We start from the raw sequence: 17,722 nt of genomic DNA on the forward strand, positions 1-17,722 counted from the left end.
CTCGAATATTAGTATTCTAACAAACTCAGCAGTTTTAAATAACTCTTAGCGGAATTTGTGAGTTAATTTATCTTGAAATGCTTTGTTCCTAGCGGTATTTGTATTTTTATTACCGGTATTGAGTTATAGATCACTTCAAATATTATGTGTAGATCACTTCTAACACTGTGTACTTTATTACCGAAAATTGTAGATCATTTCTAACAGTGTGAATTCTTGTTAGATTACTTCTAACACCGTGTATTCTGATTACAAGAACAACATTCTTGGACGAGTGATAAATCTTTTTTAACGGAAGTAGATAGTTAAAATATTATTGTTAATTTGTTAATACATATTCGGTTAATTTTTGGACAAATGAATTTGTCAAACATCACTTTGTTATAGTATTTGTACATATTTATATATTTTTTGGTTAATATATATTCACTTACCAAAAAAAGAATGTAATGACCAATTAACCGAATATGTATTAACAAATTAACAATAATATTAATTTCTCTAATTTTTTTTGACAATTTTAATATTTTCCGAAAATATTTGTAAAATATGATGCAATCAAAATTAACCAAATATATTTATCTTCAATTTTTTTGATTGCATTTAATTTGCATGAATTTGTAATCGAGATATAAGGTACTTCATCAAGTTGCAGAAAAATCATATTTTTGAGGAAAAGAAAAATATTATTTTTATAAATAAAAAAATATTTTTACAAAATTTCTAAAAATAATATTTTTTTACAAAATTATTTTTGAACTTAGCTATTTTTCAAAAAATACTATATGTATTTAGACAGATACACGTCTAACTTATTTTATTTCCAATTAATATTTTATCTAAATTTAATTTTATTGTGTCATCAAGTATTTCTGAAAAATATATAATCAACAAATAGCACTTTATTAAATGACATGCTTTAAATTTTTGTTATTTATATTTTCTCGGAGAGAGTAGACTTTTTTATTTTTTAATATATCAAATAAGAAACTCATTAATAAAATATTAAGAACTTTTATTTTGAGTTAAATATCAAGTTGACCAATGTATAATTAGAAAATTTTCAAATTTATCAACAACAAATTCGTGATATCTGACCACTTTCAAGTAAGTGAGTGTCAAATCGGTCACTTTTCAAGTCAGTTATATGTTAAATATATCTCAAATTTATCGTCGTAAATTAATATTTTTTGTGAAAAATGGCTCCCCGAATTAATCGGTGATAAATTTGATATTTCATTAATTATATAGCGGTAAATTTGATTATTTTTATTTTTATTTTAATTATCAGCAGTATAAAAGATAGATCACAATCAAAACCCCAAATCCAAGATCTCACCGGAAGCAATCACTGGTATTCAATTCAATTCAATTCAATACATACAAAACATTGTGTCTATATTTAACACAACAATGACGACGGTGTTAGCGCCGGGACTATCAAGGAAGCTGAAGAAAGTTCTGGAAACTCGTACTGACACGCCGGATCTACTTGCGTCTCTCAACACACTCTCCTCATTTTACACTGATAATTCACCTGTTGCTCGGAGAAATCTCCGATCTACTATCGAGAATCGCGCTCTCGATATCAATCGCGACTTTCTCCTCGCTTCGTCCACCGCTCAACAGGTCAAATTACAAGTTTCTGTGTGTTTTTTAGGCTTTTGTTTGGATTAGAATGATTTGTAATGTGAGTTGTTGTGTGAACTGGTGTTTCGTTTCGATGCGAATGAGTGATCACAATTACATTTGTATATACACACACGAGCACACGAGCGCGATATTTAGAATGATTTGTAATGTGAATTGTTGTGTGAACTGGTGTCTCGTTTCGATGCGAATGAGTGATCACAATTACATTTGCATATACACACGAGCGCACGAGCGCGATATTTAGAATGATTTAAAGTGAGAATTGAGAACTGGTGTTTCGTGTAGGTGAAACGTAATTACATGTGTGTATACATGGGGAGTTTAGTTTAGAATGATTTAATTTGAAGTGCGAGAAATGTGGTAGGTGATTTTTTAGCTGATGGTGATTTAGATGTGGATGTGGATGTGGATGTGGATGAGGGATTGTGATTACGTTAAATGTACACACACTACACGAAACATTTATATATTTTTATATATATGCTTGAATTAGAACAATTTAAAAATGAGAACTGAGAATTAGTGTTTCGTTTAGGTGAATCCTTTGATTTGGAGTATGCGAGTTAGCAAATGCGAATACACACACACAAACACATATATGCTTGAATTAAAATGGTTTGAAAATGAGAATTGAGAACTAGTTTTTGGTTTATGTGAAACTGTTGATTTAGATTATTCGAATACACACACACAACATTTTTTTACATATGCTTGAATTAAAACGGTTTAAAATTAGAATTGAGAACTGATGTTTTATTTAGGTGAATTGGTTGATTTGGATTATGAGAATTAGTAAATGCGAATACGCTCGCACACATATGATTGAATCAGAGCATTATAATATGAGAGTTGTGAACTGGTGATTCGTGTAGGAGAATGAAACTGTTGATTTGGATGCTTAGATGCAAATTACTGACTTCGAGTTCATTTACACATACACACTATACCGCACATGTGTATGCTTGAATTGGAACTATTTAAAATGAGAAATGTGGCAACTTTTGGTGCGAATGAGTGATGGTGAATTGGTGATTGAATTTACCTATATGTACATTGTACAAACACTACACACACAATTATATTTATTTGTATAATTTGCCAGGAAAGACATATTGTTTATATATTTTGGCTTGTGCTAATGAGAATACGTGAGAAATGATGATTTGTGTGAAATTGGTGATTTGGATGCAAATGAGTGATTGTGATATGCATACCGATCTACAGTCACACGATTTGCATCTGAATCAACAGTTTCAGCTATATAAATTACTGGTTTAGAGTACTCATTTTTAGTCTCTTTCTCGTAATAGCAATTTGAGTTCTAATTTCAACAATATAAATGTGTGTGTTTATAAGTAATTGATTGTTTTTTTGTTGTTAATCGAAGGCTTTGGATCGGGTGGAGGAAGAGATTAATGCTATTACCGAGTGTTGTGATAAGTAAGTTTTTGCTTCTTATCTGATTTGATTTATACAAAGGATTATAAATTGTTATTTTTTAGATAAGAGGCAATTAGGAAAACACCTAGTCTGCAATCGGAATCCTTATAATTAAATAATAATTTCTCTTTGTATGATATGATAATGCCTTTAAATGATTCGAAGAGTAGGCAACTTTTTACATACCAAAGAAGTTAAATAGATTCAGAAAATTAGACCATTAGGGTTGTTAAAAGATGTAGCCTGTAAAATCGTTCCTTTCACAACAAAAAAGTGGTAAGTTTTATTGCTGTAATATATCTTTATACTGTCGTTAGTGCTATTCTTGGCTTCTAATTAATTGCACTCAAATTTATCTGCCTGCTTGTTAAAAATTGAAAATCATACATGTTATTGTTTTTTACAGTTAAAGAACCCTATTATTATTTATTATCATTCTTATTATTTCTTTTATAAGTATTATCATATTTCTTTAACAATGTAAATTTCTTCCAAATTGTGTAAATTATTTAGTTATTGCATGTATATGTTTGATTATCAATAAAAAATTCAAATTTTAGCGCACTTAGACTCTATGATGCCCCTCCCGCTTTGTTGCCCTCTTTACTTTAATAGCCGTTGTTCTAAAAGAACTATGTTTCACTTGATTAATCTATTTGAATATCTACTGAGATGAGAAGCTGAACCTTTCAGTATTTCAAAGGCTCTGAGCAGTTGTAATGCTACAACTGGTGATATTATTAGTACCACAGAGAGGCTCAAGCATGACCTTGAAATCACTACGCAGAGGCAAGAGATCGTGGAAAGTTTCCTACGTGATTATCAGCTTTCCAGCGAGGAGGTGATAGCTTAATCATTTACTTTGTATAAACTTGGTTATCGTCTTCAGAGAAAGCCTAGGGTGGACTCAACTTATCAAATGTCTTGTTTTGTATCCTATAGATAAATGCACTAAGGGAAGAAGAGTTGACCGAGAATTTTTTTAAGGCACTTTCTCATGTCCAAGAGATCCATGCAAACTGCAAAGTACTGCTCAGAACACATCACCAGGTGACTGCACTCACTTATTGGCTCTCGCTATCAGTCTCAAGTGTTGTTTTTCACCATACTATGTCCTATTCTTGACAATTCATTTGCATGTAGATGTTAAAAATAAATTTTTACATAGTTGTATACTTTGTCAAGCACCCCACTCAAATTTGGAATCCATTATTTGTAAAATTGATGTAAAAAATTTGCTGTGGATGTTTATACTAAAGGGCAATGACAAAACTACATGATGTTAAGGGTTGAAAGCATGGAAAACGGATGCATAAAACGTGGGTGCCAGAGTTTTATGAGATACACTTGTTAAATTATCAGTTACTTGAATACCTGAATCGCAATCTCACACTTTAATGCTATATTAGAGTACCTAGATGCTTTAAATTTAAAAAATGTGTTAACTGTATTCGCAAAAATGTAGTTGTAAGAGATAAGTGGTAAGATTCGAATGCTATAACTGATTTTAGGCATATAATCTATAAGTATATTCCTTCCTCCCATTTGCAATATGTTAATTGAAAACCAGTTGGCCTAGCTTATTGCTTCTCACTTTAAGAACATTGACAGCGTGCAGGATTGGAGCTTATGGATATGATGGCAGTGCACCAAGAAGGAGCCTATGAGCGCCTTTGCAGGTGAAATTTACCTAAATAGCATATGCCTTGAACTATGAAGCATATTGAACCTTCCTTACTCTTCCTTTCCATCAATATTCCGTTGTTTGGAGCCCTACTACAAAACAGAATGTAAAATTGTTATTTTACGAATATGTTGCAAAAGCGGGTGCAGCAATTACTTTAAATTGTTTTTTAATTTATTACTCTTTCATTCTTCTAAATTAATTTAGATCCTTACCTCAATCATTAAATACTGTGAGCTTCTCAGTTCATTAGTTTCTGATTCTATGGGTCTGTAGGTGGTAATCACATATCAGTCTCTTGTATTGGGAGGTGGTATGTATAAATTGTATAAAGGATAAGTGGTAGAAAGAAAAGGGCTATTTAAGAAAATGCAACTTTCCTTTTCTGCAGCCACACAATGCTAATGCCTTATACTTAACAGATTAATTGTTCACTGATTGTGTATACTCATGTCCTGCGAGATCCCAAATTGCTCAAGTATTTTCATCTTTTCTCAGCTGTCACTAGCTGTATTTTTGTACCTCTCCTTTGACATATGAGCAATGATTAGTCTTCATTCTTTTGTGGTCACACAAGTATTGGCTTCATTACTCTCACTATATCTAGGTGGGTTCAAAATGAATGCCGGAGATTGGGTGACACTGACAATCCCGAAGTTGGTGACCTTTTAAAAACAGCTGTTCGTTGCCTCAAAGAGAGGCCTGTGCTTTTTAAATATTGTGCAGAAGAGGTATCTATTATATTTTAAGTTACAGTTGATATCTCCTCCAGCTTTTTTTTGTTGCTATATCTCCTTTAACTTATGTGCAAATATATAGGTAGCAAATATGAGACATAACGCATTGTTCAGAAGGTTTATAAGCGCCCTTACTCGTGGAGGACCTGGTGGAATGCCCAGACCAATCGAAGTGCATGCACATGATCCTTTAAGATATGTAGGCGATATGCTTGGTTGGCTTCATCAGGTTTGGTGAAAATTAGTTTAGGTTCTCTTTTCTTCTACTTCTTTATATGTTTGTAATGTTGCTATCAAATTAAGTGCAAGAGTGTATAATTATACGTTAATAATGTCTCTTGTACTCGATGCAGGCCTTGGCATCAGAAAGAGAACTAGTCTTTGTATTGCTTGATCCTGATGCAACAGTTGATACCGGACCAACTGCACGGCGATTTTCTACGAAGTCGGAGACTGATTCAGGAAAAACTGAACTTGATTTAACATTCGTACTAGACAGGATATTTGAAGGAGTTTGCCGGCCTTTTAAAGTGAGAGTTGAACAAGTTCTTCAGTCACAGCCAAATCTTATAATTTCGTACAAACTCAGTAACACATTGGAGTTCTACAGCTATACTGTAAGTATTACAATCATATGCTCCGGATTTATCACTAACACGTTCTTAGAGTATCTCTACATCTTAACTTTAATTGTTTAATTTTGTAACAGATATCGGACCTACTAGGTAGAGAGACAGCTCTCTGTGAAACTGTATGGGCACTTAAGGATGCTGCACAGAAAACATATTTTGACATTCTAAAAGCTCGAGGAGAGAAACTTATTAGATATCCTCCCCTGGTTTCTGTTGATCTTTCTCCACCACCCGCTGTTAGGGATGGTGTATCTATTCTGCTTGAAATAATAGAGATACATGACAGCATGATGGTTCCTGCATCAGCAAAGAAGCCTGAATTTGATCCAGTAATATCTGCTTTACTGGATCCAATTATTAAGGTTTGTTTTATGAGATACTTAATAATTCTTATCATATTACACTTGATTGGCTGATTTGACTTATATGAAGAGTTTGATGGATAAAATAGAAGCACAAATGTTTTGTTATATATAATTTCCTTATCCAGAGTACATTCATAATCCTTCTGCACAACAGTCGGTTAAGGGTTTTACTCTTCTTTGTTACATCTGATAAATTGGTGCCAGATTAGCAGAATACTTTACCCTGAACTTCACTAGCACAGACAAAAGAAATTGATGGAACAACCACATGCTTTTAATTGTTACACACACGGATCTAAGTCTATAAAACCTAATTCCTTATTAAATGGTTAACTTGTCTGAATCCAGATTTGTATTAGTGCCAACTTTTAGTCTTCGTATGAAAAATTATCATAGGATATGTAGTGTCATTCAACGTTTAAACTCCCTGATAAAAAAAAAAGTTTAAACTCCCTCCTGACAAAAAAAATGTTTAAATTCCCTTCACCTTCATACTGAATAAGATGAAAAGAATACATAAGAGAATACAATAGTATGTAATGCTTCTATTAAGCCTAGAGGATACATATTGATCAAGCATGCCGTCACCTTAATGGTTATATGATATTTCTCCTTTTCCTGGAGTGAGTTTAACCTTGTACCTAAAGTTGTTTTTAACAGAACTCCAATTCAAATTTATATGTCAAGTTGCATTTTTCATTAGAACGCGTAAGATAAAAACATCTACATATGACAAATATTCACAATAAATTATCTCAACATAAATTAATTAATGTAGATGTGTGAGCAAGCGGCTGAGGCACACAAATCCAAGGGATCCATTCAGTCATCAAGACGAAGTAAAACAAGTACTGATCAAGGCCAATTCAGTAAATCTTCTGTTGATGCAATGTTGGTACACAGTAGGTCCGCTCATGCATACCAGGTATGTTTCTGGTTACATTATGTTGACGTTTCATATTTTTGCACTTAATGATGTTTATATGGATGCGGATTTCATTTCATATCATAAATGCCATTCATGCTTGCATTATACTGAAATGTGATTCCTGTTTGCAGTTCTACTGTGTGGCATAGTATACTTTGTTATGCTCTATCAATCTTGAAAAAATTATATTAGAACTAGCCTGATTAGTTGTCTGGCGCCAATCCATTTTCAAGAAAACTTGACAAAACTTGGAAGGTTCTTATTATGTAATGGTAGCTGTCTGTTTGTGTTTGGTGATGACATTTGTTTAATATAGGATAAAAACTATTCTGACACAGCTATTACATCATTAATACTAAAAATTTACTGTAATTTGATTGTAAATGACAGCTAGATACAGAGCACATATTAAAGTGTAATAAAGTAAAACATGATAATTTACGTTTATTGATTTACCTGGTTAACTTTGTTTATAAAACTACTCATAGTCATTTAAGTTTCTATTTGTTTACACGAAATTTAGTTAATAGGTGCTCAGGTGTTCACAATAATGTTAACCGACAGTAGCTGCTTTCCAGGAATGATTATAGACACTGCATTTAGGTGTATGTTATTTATTTCGATGCCAAGTTTTATTTTGTGCTAATTGCTTCATAGATTCAACAGTTTAATTTTAGCAATGAGTTTATTCAGTGATGTACTTAATTATCCCTACTCGGTAAATATTTGTTCATATTAAGCTTCTCTGGTGATCTTTCAATTTGGATATGTGCAAGAGCAGGTCAACTCTGGGCTGTTTATAGCTTTTCTACTGTTTGTTCAGTTTATCTTATGCCCTTGTTTCCTTTTTGATTTTTGTTAAAACACTTACGTTTACACCACTGCAACAGAGACATTTCATTGAAGCATATGAATTATTTTCCAGCTTCTGTATTATGATGCATATTCTGCCAAAATCAGTGTCTTTGTATTCTAATTTCTCTCTCATGCTAGATTATTGACTTGCAACTCTTGTATTTTTTTCCCAAATTACTTTTCAATACCTGCACGACCTCTTAATATTTTATCCTCATTTTTGTATTATAACATATATGGTTAAATTTAGAAAATATGAAGGAAAAAAACATATATGGTTGATAATTATATGATTGTCATCACCTATTCACGTATAACTCGCCCTATTGTGACATTTCCCTACGTTATAACTAATCAGGTACCGTTAATTACAGAATATAACAGTTGAGTGAATTGCGTGCAGACTACAGAAACGCCTTCCAAAATCTTCCTCATCAACTGCTTATGTGCCATCCAACAGCCATTGTTAGGACACGACGTTGCATCAAAATACGCACTGAAGCTTGGAGGGATGATAGATAATCACCTCCGTGATCTTGTAGGAAAAGAAGTTGATGCCATTTTAAGTAGATGTGGTTTGTCAGAGAAGATGGTTCGCATTCGTAATTCATTTAAATCCGAGACCTTGCCATTGGCGGAGACAGAGGAGACATCCCCTGCCTATGTTTCAGAGTCCTTGAAAGCTTTCTTTGGGCTTGTTTTGGGAAGTGAAAGTTCATTACCAGAATTTGAACAAATGCAAGTTCCAAAACTAAGATCCGAAGCTTGTGCACAGTTGTCCAGATTGCTAGCTGAAGCTTACGAGCTTATTTACGAGGCAATTATGGATCCCAAGAATCGGTACCCAGAACCCAAGTCACTGGCGAGGCATCCTCCCGACCAGATAAGGACCATTTTAGGGATATGAATATACCGAAACAAAATGTATAATTTTTCCGAGGAACAGTTATAGCAAGAAACTAAATGGTTGTAATTGAGTGCTCAAGACGAAATGTTACAGCAAACTATAATAGCCCGGAATTATGCCATTTGATTACGGGGAGACACTAGAGAGTTGATTTGAAGAATGTTTCAGATGGTCGGGTCGCTTTACTATCTATAAACTATAATGCAGCATACCTTTTAAAGTTTGTGGAACATGTTTCATCTTTGGTTTTGAGTTGAGTTGATTGACGTTAGTTTGTGTAACATGTTTCATCTTTGGAATAGCGAACCAGTTATTTTGTTTGGTGAACTAATGATGTCTTATTGTAATTGCACATGATGGTTATCTTGAACATATTGTTAACATATAGTTATGCCTGCAAGTGACAAATACAAAAAACATAACCTTAGCCTTGTCGCGCTATCAACCAACCACGTTACTGCTCCCAAATGCTATCCTCGACAAGTTCTTGACTTTAAAAGTATAATGGAGCATGGGGCCAATTCTATGCAGCCTAAAGCTGATGGTAATGGGGAGCCTTTAAATCTTTTAGCAAACATGGAAGTGGAAGGTATCATGAGTTGTAAAAAAAGGTTGTAAAAAAAGGTTATGCGCAAGGGATGTGCAACAATGTACTATGGTATAGACACTGATGTACGCAATTTTACCCTTATTTTTCAAAATTCGGGCCCTTGATCAACTGGATATCAAGTAGACAATCGACCATCACCCCAATCACGAACCTTACCATTCGACAACAAATGATGGAAGGACCGGTAAAGAAAGGTTTTAGATAAGAGTAGAAAACATGCATTAGACATGTTTGCTGTTGAAGGTGAAAATGATTCCAAAAGTAGAATATTCCAGGGAACATTTACAGCCCTTGAAATCAAATCAAAAAAAGGTTTGAGATTTTTGTCCAAAATTAAGTAGTAATTTTAGAGCATAAAGGTTTAACAAACCCTACCACTAGCATATACAAATTCTTTTCAACACAAGAAAGTCCATTCATGGAACTAGACCTAACATTCTTGTACAAACAGATTCTAATATCAAATATCAGATACTAGGGACTCTTTTTGTTGCACAGCTGATCACTAAAAAATTAACCAAAGTAAGAAAAGGCATCACAATATTACAGTAATAAAGTTAAGAACTTGGCTCAAAGGTGCTAGAGGTCCCTGGATATTCTAAGCTATCATGACAGTGATTCAAGTATTTCTTTTTCCTTAAACAAGCTTAAATTCCAACATGTGTGGAAAAACTAAAATCAACTGAGATCTGATGGTGATGATAATGTAGTTTAAGGTAAATTAGCAAGTTTAGTTTCGACACTGTTCTTATTGGATTCGCGTACTTCATAAGGCTGATTGTGAGGACTGGTGAGGGACAGTGATGGATTGTAGGAGTACCATCGCGACCAGAACAGATAGTTGAAGAAGTTTACAAAGCTAAGAGCAGCTAGAAGCCAATAGAAACGGTCTAACTTATCGGTGTTAAGGTCATTGCCACTGAGCCAGCCACCACCAGAAGAGCCTGAAGTGATTTTGTTTACCAAGGAGACTAATAGAGAGCTCAGATAGAACCCGAACGAGTATGAGCAGTATGTCATGGCTGTTAAAAATGACTGCATTCCTTCCAAAGATTGGCTATAGAAGAACTCAATTAGTCCAACTGCTGTGAACATCTCAGATAAACCGAATATAAGAAACTGTGGAGCAATCCAAAAGATGGTTAAAGTTTCATTCAGTAGTGCAGATTTTCGTCTCTTGTTCTCTACAATTGCAGCTGAAACCATTGAGAAAGTTGCTATAAATAGTCCGATACCAACTCTTTGCAGAGAAGTTATTCCAGAATCTCTTCCTGTTATTCTACGTGCCATTGGAACAAAAACAGTCTCGTAAAGAGGGACAAGGAATATGAGCATGATATAGGGAATTGCTTGAAGAGATGCAGGTGGAATTTGGAAGTTTTTCGTGAGACGTTTGTTCATGGTACTACCTTGTTGGACCGAGAATGTTTGCAGTTGAGCCAAGATAGTGTTAAAGATGATGGTGCAGGCAAATATAGGAACAACTGAGATAAGTATTTTCACTTGTTCAACTTGTGACACCGTGCATAATCTCCATGGCGTTTCCTTCATCTGATTGCCATCTTCAGTTTTAATGCAGGCCTTGTCTAAGAACCTGCAGATTTTTCAGAGTAAGAATAATATGCTTAGGGAGAAAGCCTACAAGATAATGGATGCCCTCCTAGTATAGTACATTAATCGACAAATATGATCTTGCCACTCACACCTTTCTTAGAATAAATTTACTAATCAAACACATTTGATCAAACCAGAATCTTGGATAAAAGGTTATAAAACACAAAATTTCGAGTTGTCCCACCATGGTCATATGTTTATTTGTTTATTTTGTGTGTGCACGCGTGCCTGTAAGTTTTACTCCACCTGAACTTTTCTGTGTGCAGAAGAGTGCTGATGGTTGGCGATGTGACAGAAACGCGTTGCAGAACGATGGTTTTGCTCCCGTGAAGCATATCTGCATTTGAAGGACACACCTGCTTTCTCTTTGTGATTGCAGCTACAAACACCTTTCAGAGAAGAACATGCAACAAAGTTTTGGTAAAAAATTGGAACAGAGAATTACTTTTACATGAAATTGTGTAAACGTAAAATTTGCATAACTAACATTACATAAGTTTCAGTGTGCCATTCTCCAAAGTCTAATCTAAAAAGAAAGAAGCTTCAAGTTGAAGGCAATAGTTTGAAATGATTACTTGTGCAATTGGTGTGAAAATGCTTCCTCGAGGCCGATTGTTTCTATACAGAGAAGTTCCTGATACTAAGCAAATTAGTCCAACAGTCATCGCAGCTGCAGAGACTCCAAAACCAACGTCCATACCCGAATGTGTCTGAACCCAAACGAGCACCGTGAGGGCGATAAGCTCGCCCATGCAAAATGCAAAATAAGCACAATTGAAGTATGTGGAAAGCTTTCTGGATTGCTTGGAGTCCTCTTTTCTGAATTGATCAGCTCCAAGTGAGATTATGTTAGGTTTTAAACATCCACTTCCTAAAGCTACCAAATACAAGGCCACAAAAAATATTAAAGCCTTGTAGCCCTTTGCTTCTGCGCACTGAGCTGATGCACTTGATGATAACATGTTGCACTTAGGTGGCTTCAGTTGTGGAAAGTGAGCTTGCACTGAGAGTAATATAAAACCCTGAAAACACATGAAAAAACACCATTTTACTGATATAAGCCTAGCTAGTGCTTGGTACCATAATTTCGGATTCATACAACAAGAGCCATTTATAGTAAGACTTACGGAAAGCTCGATGAATCCAAAGATGAGCATAGTGGCAAAACTACCAAGATAAGAATCCGAAAGAAAGCCACCAAGAAGGGAGAGGAGAAAAACAGTTCCAACAAAGTTTGTTACTATGTTGGCTGCCTTGGATAATGGATAGTGCATGTCATTGAAAACATAAGTTATCAGATTGTTCCCAACTGCAGCAATTGCCATCATCTCAAATGCCTGCAGGCCTGCATTAATCAACGACAAACGTTACTACATCAGTAACCAACTCATCTAAAACCTTAAGAAATAAACCATGTTAAATAACCAGCTCATCCAAAACCTAGGATTATACCATGTTAAGTAACTAACTCATCTAAAACCTATCAGAGGAGCTCTCGACTATTGCAACATCGAAAAAATAGTATAAGTAACATAGTTTAAGAAAGGTACCAAGGACAAAAACAGCAGCAGACATGCCACCATGTTTGTTAGACTTGGAGGGTCTTCCTCTCCAATCAATAGAGGTCTCTCCTGATTCTTCTTTGAAATTCTTCATCGTACCTTCTCCATTCATCATTTAGTTGACAAAAGAATCTTGTGTGTGTGTGAGTGTGTGTTATAAATTAATGAATCTTAGATAAGGCTACAAAATGGCTTCTGCATTGGCAGTATTTATAGTGTAATCTGGCATCAAGATTACACTATGGTTCCCTCTTAGGCAAGTTGACTTTTGGCAATAGTGGACTGGCCCACAAAGCCAATATTCAGCTTCTCATTTAGGCTATTAAGACCACATAATCAGTTTTAAGAAATAAACAAGATTTTTTTAGTGTCAAGACAAATCTTGCATAGTTGCATTTGCATCTACATAACATTTGTGTGCCTTTCTCCACATATGCTCAAGAAGCAACATAATTCATGAAAGAAGCATATCATAGTTCCTACCACGTTAATTTACCGCAACACGTGACAGTATGCAAGTGCGGATTCAGAAATTAAATTTCGGGGAATATGAATTATATTTTGTAAATGTATCTCAATAATTTTGAATATTTTCAAAAGTTTTAATGATGAAAAAATATAAAATATTTTTTTATAGTCATGCCCCTTACTAGATCATCCCTTGACTGTACGTGTATAATAACATTTTTAGTATGTATCTACGAAAAATCATATATATATATATATATCTATATATATCATATCGTAATAATTTAGCGCGATATGATACGATGCACATAATGTATCCATAGTTACAACTTTTGTGTGGTCTCCATGTAAAAACAAGTTTATGGGGGAAATTGCGGATGTATATGGAAAAAGATAAGTGATTAAGATCTTATTTCCGAGTTTTATCTAGGAAAGAATTAAGTGATAAGGAGGTAAAATACTTTCATCTCATTTTAGAGTGAAAATATATAACTTTACATTCATCATCTCATGTTTTCATTAAAAACTCGGGAATACGATTAAGAATAAAAGTGAAATTATTTTACTTAACTTACACTTTCCACCGGAGCGTAAGGGGTACGTGTAAAATCAAATCACTTGGGAAGTCACTGTAATGGAAGGGTTTCAAGGACAGTGAATAATGTCGCGTAAGAAACACTAGCCATGAATTAAGAAAGCACAATGATCATATTGGTTGGATAGCCAAGTTTTTGGGGTCGAGCGGTTATCCCACTATAATCTTTTGCTGCTTTAGCCACCCTTCATTATGATTCATGGTAACTTGCTTTTCTTGTGTTATAGTCATTCCAAATCTTCCTACTTTTCATTTGTCTCCCATTAGTTTAGTAAGCTTGATTTTTCGACAAATCTAGTGCAAACTACTGTTTGGATGAGTAACGAGAATGAAAATCAATATTCAGGATGACGGGAATGAAAACGAGATTGCAAATTAATCAGAATTTTCGTAATGCTCCTTCCGGAATAGTGGAGCTCGCTTTAATCAAGGACGGTTTTAGCATTTTTCCATTACGGAAGTATGTGTAAATTTGGAAAGGACACTCTTATATTTTCAAGTTTTTGTAAAAACATTTTCAAACAATTTTAAGATATTGAAAAAACCTAAAATTCTGATTTTGAAATCGTATGTATCCCTTAATATCCCTTCCTACTGCTCCTTCAGGAGCAAGTGCAGCTCGCTTTAATCAGGAGCGATTTTAGCATTTTTTTCTTTTACGGAAGTATATGTAAATTTGGGAAGGACACTCTTATATTTTCAAATTTTTGTAGAAACATTTTCATACAATTTAAAATGTTGAGAAAACGTAAAATTTTGATTTTGAAGTTGTATCTATCCCTTCGTAATGCTCCTTTGGAGCAGTGGAGCTCGCTTTAATCATGAACAGTTTTAACATTTTTTTCTTTTACGGAAGTATGTATAAATTTAGGAAGGACACTCTTATATTTTAAAATTTTTGTAAAAATATTTTCATAGAATTTTAAAATGTTGAAAAAACGTAAAATTCTGATCTTGAATTCATATGTATCCCTAATACCCCTTACCAGATACGCCTGTGGTTTTAACTACGGATACAACACAATCTTAGTTACTTGTGCTTTTAGTAGGTCATATGTGTTTCATCATTATGAACTGTATTAGTGTCCAATTAATTATTCTAAAAAGCCTTCAAGGTACATTATCAGAAGTTCTAAACGATTAGCGTTGACATTAACAAGAAAATTAAGTTGACGATAAGCTGAAAATGCACAAATGTTCCATTGTTGCCGACAAAATCTTCAGTAAAATTAGTGTCTAAATTATAGTATATATAATGGTGCAAAACTTTCTTAGTGCACTAATTAAAATGTTACTTGCAAAATTAAGAACGTTTGTCTCTATTCAAAACTCCCTCGGTCCCACCGGATTGTTTACGTTACTTTTCAGCATGCTTTTCATTACTCGTTTGAAGTATATTTCTATAATATATTTCTTTTAAAAAAAAATTCTGAAAAAAAGTTTAATGTTTAAATTTTTATTCAAATTTTTTTTTAAAAAAAACTATTATAAAACTATATTTTATTGAAGTCTCGAAATACATGCAAACAGTGTACGTAAACTATCGAGCGGGACGGAGGGAGTAGTAAAGTATTCGAGTCGGCAACTAGCATTATTAGTTTCTTAAACATCATTACGGAACACATAATGCATATTTAACGTCTTACTTAAGAATTAATATGCATGGTAGACTTGTAGCCATGGGTGCTCATGTTTTTAAATTATGAAATTGAAATTTTGTAAATGTTCATGCATGTTGCTAAAACTTATTTACCGATCCGAACTCTCGCTTTCTTGTTGTTTAGCATTACCGAACTATGCGGAGAATTTCGCGTAAACACCTTAAAATTTTAGATTAGTCAACTATTTGTCAAAATATCATAACTCGGTTTATGAACGGTCGTGTTGTAAAAATCAGGAATAGGGGAAGATCAGTCGAACTACCGATTTAGAATTAATTAAAAATTGGGAATTAATCGGAAGGATTAATCGGAGTAAAAATCGAATGTATTATAATATTAAATTATATTTAATATATTATTATGATTATATTAGTTATTTATTAACAAATATATATTTATTATATCATAATTTCTATAAATATTCATTTTTAAAGTAATATAGTATTTTAATTTTAATAAATAATTATATATACTGCAATAAAGAAAATTTCGTAAAAATAAATCGGATTTCAAAGATCGAATCGATCGAATACTTTGTAGTGAATTAATCGGAGATTTTTTTAAAAATCGGGAATTTTTAGAATACCGATCAATCATAATAAATGAATCGTAATTAAGAGAGAGTTTTGAATGGTACAAGATTTCGTGACCTTACTCTAACAAATGTTTTATCGTGTGTCCAACTACTCTAACACATGAGCCGTAATTTTCAATAGATTATTAACATTTGAAACAAAAATTTCAATACGTATTTTAATACACTTATTTGGTATAGTTTGATAATTTAGTTTGAATTTTTTTTCTTTTTTTAATTAAATGTTAAACTTTTAATATTAATTCAAAAAAAAAGATTTTAAAATAATTAATATAATTTTAGTAGATAAGAGTTTTAAAATACGTGACAATCTAACATACGGAGGGAAGGAGTACTGGAGTATTTGAATCTTTAATTTTTTGTTCTTGTCACAAAGATAACATAGATTATAATAATGTGTTCGGTGTTTTATGTTTTTTGATAATTAATGTCTTTCGGTTTGTGTTTAATTGCTAAATTAAAGTTGAACGTAAGCAACCAACTTATGATGATGGGATCGGAAGGATTGTAGGGCAAATAAACGAAGTTACGGAGCATAATTGGTGTGTATATTATGATTATTAATATTGACTTGGGTAAAAGATGGAGAAAATAAAAAACATTTGACAATGGGAAGGAAATGCTTGTTTTGTGGTCGAGACCATTTCTAAACTTAATCATTTTATATAAGGCTGCAAAGAAAAATGATTGGAAGAAAGGAAATTTAGTTAAGGAGGTAACTCAAAATTCAACTGAACTAGGTTAAACAAATTTAATAAGCCCCCTTTCGTGTTGTCAGAGCATATCTAATATTACAAAATTCTCGGCTAAATTATATGCAGAGTCTACGTTGTGTGGGGATGACAATGGATCAGATTGGGTCGGGTTTCTGAAGATCCAGATTTGATCCATTATATTCGGGTTCGGTGCGGGTTTGGGTCCGGATATCTCAAATGAAGATCCAGATCCGAATCGTAGGGTTTTTTCAGGTTTCGGTTCGGTTTCGGATCTAATTTGGATACTTAAAAAATAAAAAATTAAATAAAAACAAAAAATTATCTTCCTATCAAAAACATGAATATTAATTTATTTATTTTAAATTTAGGAATGTAAAAAAACTTCACATGTTTTATTTAGCACAATAGACGTGTGAAACATTCCTAATTTAATTGTTTACGATCACTCGTTTTAATTATTTAATGTGTAATATTTAAGAAAAACACAATATCGATAACATGAATGTAAATTATGTAGCGTATATATAAAATTAAGTAAAATGTTAATATACAAATTTAATAATTCAAAATATTTCAATATATATACATATATATATTGTATGTTATATATATAATATACAATACAATATAACATATATATCTATATAATATATATATACATACATACTTCATATAATATGTATATATATACACACTTCAT

The 17,722-nt window shown here is 33.1% G+C and overlaps 2 protein-coding genes across 2 annotated transcripts; one reads left to right on the plus strand and one right to left on the minus strand.

Annotated features, from left to right (window-relative positions):
• Nucleotides 1-1,314: 1,314 nt before the first annotated feature.
• Nucleotides 1,315-9,588, plus strand: LOC141673382 (conserved oligomeric Golgi complex subunit 6). The gene is made up of 11 exons (XM_074480128.1): nucleotides 1,315-1,629; nucleotides 3,041-3,093; nucleotides 3,787-3,934; nucleotides 4,036-4,143; nucleotides 4,705-4,772; nucleotides 5,385-5,508; nucleotides 5,597-5,743; nucleotides 5,868-6,131; nucleotides 6,224-6,508; nucleotides 7,290-7,436; nucleotides 8,698-9,588. Exons 1-11 carry the CDS (start codon nucleotides 1,414-1,416, stop codon nucleotides 9,199-9,201), a joined length of 2,064 nt encoding a protein of 687 aa, XP_074336229.1. The 5' UTR covers nucleotides 1,315-1,413; the 3' UTR covers nucleotides 9,202-9,588.
• A 725-nt stretch (nucleotides 9,589-10,313) lies between these two features.
• Nucleotides 10,314-13,164, minus strand: LOC141673383 (protein NRT1/ PTR FAMILY 4.4-like). Its single transcript, XM_074480129.1, has 5 exons — nucleotides 12,976-13,164; nucleotides 12,553-12,770; nucleotides 12,001-12,447; nucleotides 11,672-11,814; nucleotides 10,314-11,405 (listed from the first exon to the last, which is right to left on the minus strand). Exons 1-5 carry the CDS (start codon nucleotides 13,100-13,102, stop codon nucleotides 10,523-10,525), a joined length of 1,818 nt encoding a protein of 605 aa, XP_074336230.1. The 5' UTR covers nucleotides 13,103-13,164; the 3' UTR covers nucleotides 10,314-10,522.
• Nucleotides 13,165-17,722: the final 4,558 nt, after the last annotated feature.

Source organism: Apium graveolens, chromosome 7, assembly GCF_009905375.1.
Source record: "Apium graveolens cultivar Ventura chromosome 7, ASM990537v1, whole genome shotgun sequence".
In the NCBI taxonomy this organism is placed as follows: Eukaryota; Viridiplantae; Streptophyta; class Magnoliopsida; order Apiales; family Apiaceae; genus Apium; species Apium graveolens.

What these genes read in the sequence shown, in the direction of transcription:
- LOC141673382 (XM_074480128.1), top strand. Translation starts at nt 1,414, where the DNA reads ATGACGACGGTGTTAGCGCCGGGACTATCAAGGAAGCTGAAGAAAGTT. An exon ending in TTAAATATTGTGCAGAAGAG is followed by an intron (nt 5,509 to 5,596) that starts GTATCTATTATA and finishes GCAAATATATAG; the next exon opens with GTAGCAAATATGAGACATAA. An exon ending in TGCTTGGTTGGCTTCATCAG is followed by an intron (nt 5,744 to 5,867) that starts GTTTGGTGAAAA and finishes TACTCGATGCAG; the next exon opens with GCCTTGGCATCAGAAAGAGA.
- LOC141673383 (XM_074480129.1), bottom strand. Translation starts at nt 13,102, where the DNA reads ATGATGAATGGAGAAGGTACGATGAAGAATTTCAAAGAAGAATCAGGA. An exon ending in TTGGATTCATCGAGCTTTCC is followed by an intron (nt 12,448 to 12,552) that starts GTAAGTCTTACT and finishes ATGTGTTTTCAG; the next exon opens with GGTTTTATATTACTCTCAGT. An exon ending in TTTTCACACCAATTGCACAA is followed by an intron (nt 11,815 to 12,000) that starts GTAATCATTTCA and finishes CTTCTCTGAAAG; the next exon opens with GTGTTTGTAGCTGCAATCAC.